This window comes from Colobus angolensis, unplaced genomic scaffold (genome assembly GCF_000951035.1).
Source record: "Colobus angolensis palliatus isolate OR3802 unplaced genomic scaffold, Cang.pa_1.0 Scaffold85, whole genome shotgun sequence".
NCBI classification, from domain to species: Eukaryota; Metazoa; Chordata; class Mammalia; order Primates; family Cercopithecidae; genus Colobus; species Colobus angolensis.
This window is the reverse complement of record NW_012122376.1, coordinates 6817649-6823363: the sequence shown is the minus strand read 5'-3', so window position 1 is coordinate 6823363 and position 5715 is coordinate 6817649. Positions and strand designations below refer to the sequence as shown.

The 5715-nt window shown below is 47.1% G+C and overlaps 1 protein-coding gene across 1 annotated transcript in view; it reads right to left on the bottom strand.

Annotated features, from left to right (window-relative positions):
* ATE1 (arginyltransferase 1) overlaps positions 1 to 584 on the bottom strand; it is a 179894-nt gene extending 179310 nt beyond the window's left edge. Inside the window, exon 1 of the mRNA XM_011930249.1 lies at positions 297 to 584. Within this exon, the coding sequence (XP_011785639.1) occupies positions 297 to 381 (85 nt within the window). The 5' untranslated portion in view covers positions 382 to 584. The remainder of the gene's footprint in view (positions 1 to 296) is intronic.
* Positions 585 to 5715: the final 5131 nt, after the last annotated feature.

Sequence of the window (5715 nt, the reverse complement as noted above, 5' to 3'; positions counted from 1 at the left end):
GAGGGAGTCGGGGCGCGAGTCTGCTCTTGCCCTCTTGGAGCTGACGCCGGCCGCGCCATCTTGACCGAGGGCAGCTTTCCATTATTTCCGTTCCTTTTCCGTAAGGGGCCGCCGTCGTCAGTGAGGGTGAGGCGGAGAGACGGAGCGGGAAGGGAAACGGGATGGGGAGAGTTGAAAGGGGAAGGGAAGAGGGAGTCGGGGCGCGAGTCTGCTCTTGCCCTCGCCGAGGGCCTGTCCGGCGCGCCAGGGGTTGGGCGCGAGGCGGCAGCGCCAGCTCCGGCGTCGAGAACACTCACCGCAGGACGCTTTGCCCTCCTTGGAGTCGCAGTAGCCGCAGTGGTAGCCAGCCCTGAGGCCCCTGTATTCCACCACCGAGGCCATGGCCGCCGCGAGGGTCTGCTTGGGTCGACCACGCCTCTCGACGCCCGGGGCCGACCTCCGCGAAGCGCGGGGGCCCGCGGCGGGAGGGGTGGAGAGCGAGGCCAGGCGCGGGGACCCGTGGGCGGGGATCGTGGTCGTGCCCCCAAGCCCTGCATTTGGGCCAGTGCTTCCCACAGCTATGCGTGATCAGCCCCATTTCACAGGTAAGGAGACTGAGGACAGGAGGTTGTGATTATCCCAAAGTCATTTCCAGCGGTTCCGGATTGAAAGTTTCCTCTCAGGCCGCCCCTGGCCACCGTAAGGAAACTGAGGACCGGAGGTTGTGAGTATCCCAGAGTCATTTCCGGCGGGTCTCGGATTGAAAGTTTCCCTCTCAGGCCGCCCCTGGCCACCGTGTAGGTGACTTGCTGGAACTGCTTCCAGACCAGCTGGCGCTCACTCCAGTGCCCATGAATACAAGAACACAAGCAGGTATTCCGTGAATGGCAAGGGTTCCCAAATTAAAGAACACTTAACGGCTTTTAAAGGAAACAACTATCAAAGCTAGTTGCTGTCTTGTGTCACTAAGTCCAGTGCGACATACAACTTTTGATAAGAGATGCTGGAAATACAGATTTTTTTTTTTTTTTTTTGACTCTACAGGCCAAACAAAACAATTTTATAGGCTGAATCCAGCCCATGGGCCTCCATTTTGCAACCACTATTTTAAGGAAGATTTCTTAAGGAATAGCAGTCTAGGGCAAAATATAAAAATGAGTTCCAGCAAGGTAATATGCCTTATCTTTCCCTCTGTGTGCACAGATAATTTCGGCCCGTCTGTCCTCATGGTTTTCCCAGTCAACAATAAAGCTGATTATGCAATATTTTTTTAAAGTAGTATGTTTTAAAAAGTGAAATCATGAAACCCAGAGAAATAGAAATAAACTTTTGAGGTGAGTTTCGACATTCTTGACCCCAAGGGCCTGTGTTGGATAGGTACCTAGCTGGAGGAGGTTTCTTGGTGGCCTGGTGACTTGTTAATACTGCCAAGCATCACTTGTGCCTGCCACAATCGGATGGCACCTAAGGAGTGGCCATGTAATATCCAGCAGTTTCTCAGGGGTTCCTCTAACTTCTTAGACTTGAAAGCTGCATGCTATGTCTCAGTATTCATGTTCTTAAGTCAAGCTCCATCCATTTTGTTCTTTATGGCAGATTTGACTATTCCCAGTCCTTTCCCAGACCAGCTCTCATTTTGAACAAAAGCAAAGCCTGTGAGATGCATCAGAAAGAGCAGAATATGCTCTGGACAGAAGGTGGACCGGGAGGCTTTTTGGTCTTAATATTCCTGTCCCATTTCACTTCCGTCCCTTTAAAGCCTCAACCTTTTGCGAAGTCCTACAGTAACCTCTGCCAGGGCCCTTCAAAACATGCCAGCCTTGAAAAATAATGAGACTGTCCAAAGTCCCAGGCATATGTGTTGTTTTTCTTTTTCTTTCTTTTCTTTTCTTTCTTTTTTTTTTTTTTGAGACAGAGTCTGACTCTTGCCCAGGCCGGAGTGCAGTGGCATGATCTTGCTTGGCTCACTGCAACCTCTGCCTCTTGGGTTCAAGCAGTTCTCATGACTCAGCCTCCCGAGTAGCTGGGATTACAGGCATGAACCACCACACCCAGTTAATTTTTTATTTTTAGTAGAGATGGGGTTTCACCGTGTTGGCCAGGCTGGTCTCAAACTCCTGACCTCAGGTGATCATCCCATCTCACCCTCCCAAAGTGCTGGGATTACAGTCATGAGCCACTGCGCCTGGCTTGTCTTTTCTTTTTGAGGCAGTCTCACTGTCACCCGGGCTAGAGTGCGGTGCCACAAGCAAAACTTACTGCAGTCTCACCCTCCTGGGCTCAAGTGATCATCCCACCTCAGCCTACTGAGTAGCTGAGATTACAAGTGCACACCACCATGCCTGGCTAGTTTTTGTATTTTTAATAGAGACGAGGTTTCATCATGTTACCCAGGCAAGTCTCAAACTCCTGAGCTTGGGAGCTCAGCCTGCTTTGGCCGTCCAAAGCGCTGGAATTACAGGCTTTGTGGAATTACAGGGACCACAAATACTGACTGCTCCCTCAAAGAACTCCCAGGTGAGCCACTGTGCCCAGCCAGCATATGTGTTAACTCCTTTAATCCTTATGGCAGTTTCACAAGTTAAGAAATGTAGATCAGAGAGGCTAAATAACTTACCCAAGGTTAAACAACTAGTAACAGACATTTGGAGTGAGAAAAGGTAATAAAGATAAAAGAAATTGAAATGGAAAAGAAATAAACAAATACTAGGTTTGGAGCTGTGTGAGTTCCTAAATGTCTGCTTTGCTGAAGGTCAGAGGCAACTTTTTTGTCTTCCATGAAAAAAAAAATTAGCTTCATTTAGTTTCCCCCTTTTTGGGGGAAAACAGAGGACACCATTAGAATGTCGTGAGATGCTAGCAATAGACAGTTGTCTGCTTTTCATATTCTTACTTGACAGAATAAAATGGTGACGGAAAAATTTTTCAGTCCCATTAACTTTTTTTTTTTTTTTTGAGATGGACTTTCACTCTCATCACCGAGTGCAGTGGCAACCTCCGCCTCCCAAATTTGAGCAATTCTCGTCTCAGCCTCCTGAGTAGCTTGGATTACAGGCGCATGCCCCACCACGCCCAGCTAATTTTTGTATTTTTAGTAGAGACCACAAAGTGAGAAAACAGAAGGTGCTAAAAAATGGGACTCTCTAGTGCCTGAGAGGGAACTGAGTCACATAAAGAAACACACATACCAGGCTGAACGAGCCAGAGGCCTCAGGGACCACAAATACTGACTGCTCCCTCAAAGAACTCCCAGTGAAATACTTTCTCCTAAAATACGAACACTGGAAAAGGGTGGAAAGCATGAAACTATCCAGAAAACACACAAAACTGAAACCAGTAAGCACAAGGTGACATGGACAAAGGAACAGATGAAAGGACATCAAGACCGAATGATCTGAGGGAGAACTCACAGAGCAAAGATATGCTCAGAAGTGCTCCAGCCCCATTCCGTCTTTCCTAAAATCTCAAGTGGAAAAAGAGAAGGTGAAAGTTTGAATGCGTCACAGCTTATCCAATTTTGCAACCTTATCAGAAATCACTTAGAAAAGAGATGATTCTGATGGAGAAATCAAAAAAAGAGGGTAAAATTAAGAAACCACTCTGAAGGGACCTCTTGAGTATGCCACCATTTTTGAGAAATCAACTAGAAAAAAATAAGGTTTAAATTATTTTATATTTTTTAGACTAGCATACTTTTATAGTCATTAATGCAATAAAATCATATACTCCCTGGTTTTCTTTAAGTGCATCAAACTGGCAAAAATAAAAAGTAAAGCCACAAGCACAGTATTTCCAAGTGTTTCAGCTGGCTGTGTAACAACTCTAAAACTTAGTGACTTAAAGCAGCCACCACTTTATCTCACAATTCTATGTCAGGAAATCAGACAGAGCTCAACTGGACATTTCTGTCCCATGAGGTACCACCAGAGCTGCCTGGGGATATTCAGGTGATGACTGGGCTCATCTGGAGGGTCCAAGATGGCTTCTCTACATGCCCTTGTCAGGGAAGGCTAGAAAGCTGGGCCTCCCTGTCTCTTCTCTCATTTGCAGCTCTCCATGTAGTCTCAGTGCCACGCGGTAGTTGGACTTATTATTCAGTGACTCACGACTCTACAACTGTGTATCCCAAGAGGCCTGTTGGAAGCTAGAAGGCTTCTTATGACTTAGCCTCCCAAGTCCCAGAACATCACTTCTGTAGTCTACTGGTCACATAAGTCACCAAGACCAGCTTAAATCCAAGGAGAGAGAAAACAGACTCCTATCAAAAAAAACTTTGGGCTGGGCGCAGTGGCTCCCACCTATAATCCCAGCACTTTGAGAGGCTGAGGCAAGCGTTATCACTTGAGGTCAGGAGTTCAAGACCAGCCTGGCCAACAAGATAAAACCCCATCTCTACTAAAAATAGAAAAAAATTAAGACGGGTGTGGTGGCTTGCACCTGTAATCCCAGCTACTCGGGAATCCGAGGCAGGACAATCGGTTGAACACAGGAGGCAGAGGTTACAGTGAGCTGAGATCTGGCCACTGCACTTCACCCTGGGGGACAGAGCAAGGCTCTGTCTAAAAAAAAAAAAAAAAAAAAAAAGGTAGCCATTTTTAAATCTCCGCCTCCAAGACTCTGAAAAGCCTTATCTCGCACACCTTCATCCTTCGCTGTGCTTTTCATCATTCTTTTAACACTACTAATCCCAACACTTTTCTAGAAATCCAGAAACCTACAATTTCACAGCCTCTGAGTTGATCTTGACCAAAGAGGCACGGCTCCCTCTCTGAAGGAGTAAATATGGCAGAGGGTGTACAAGCCTGTTAGAATTATGCAGAAACACATTGTCTTATGCTCTCCAATCCATCTAAAATTTAACGAGATACCATACTCCTAAGCCTAAGCCCTAACTGTCAGGGAGCAATGACTCTAGCATGTAGCCCCTCTGTACTTCAAGGGGTTTACAACTCATCAACTCATGTGGGGAAGAAAACACTGAAGAAAAAAAATAGCACGTCTGGTTATGCAGTATAAAGTGTTTTATTGAAAATACGGACTAGAGTAGGGCAGCAATTTATGGGGAACTGAGAATGGACCTTGGATGATAACTGCTTAGGCAGCATAGACAGGAGGAAGGCATGGCCACAGTTCCATCCTGATTTCTACCACTGTCAGCAAAGAAATAAGGCTCCTCCCCAGCCCTTGGGGACATCCATGGAAAAGATGTGTGAATACATGAGATGAGCACAGACAGGACAACTGATGTAAGAACAAGGTGCTATTAACCCTGGAGGAAAAGGAAGGCTTTGGGAAGGTGATGAGTTTTATTTATTTTTTTTGAGACGGATTCTGGCTCTGTCACCCAGGATGGAGTACAGTGGCCCAATCTCAGCTCACTGCAAGGTCCACCTCCCGGGTTCACGCCATTCTCTTGCCTCAACCTCCTGAGTAGCTGGGACTACGGGCACCCGCCACCACGCCAGGCTAATTTTGTGTATTTTTAGTAGGGATGGGGTTTCACCATGTTAGCCAGGATGGTCTCGATCTCCTGACTTCGTTATCTGCCTGCCTCACCCTCCCAAAGTGCTGGGATCACAGGCATGAACCACTGCGCCTGGCCGAGTTTTATTTTTAAAAGATAACATGGCCGGGTGCGGTGGCTCACGCCTATAATCCCAGCACTTTGGGAGGCCGAAGCAGGTGGATCACCTGAGGTCAGGAGTTTGAGACCAGCCTGGCCAACATGGTGAAACC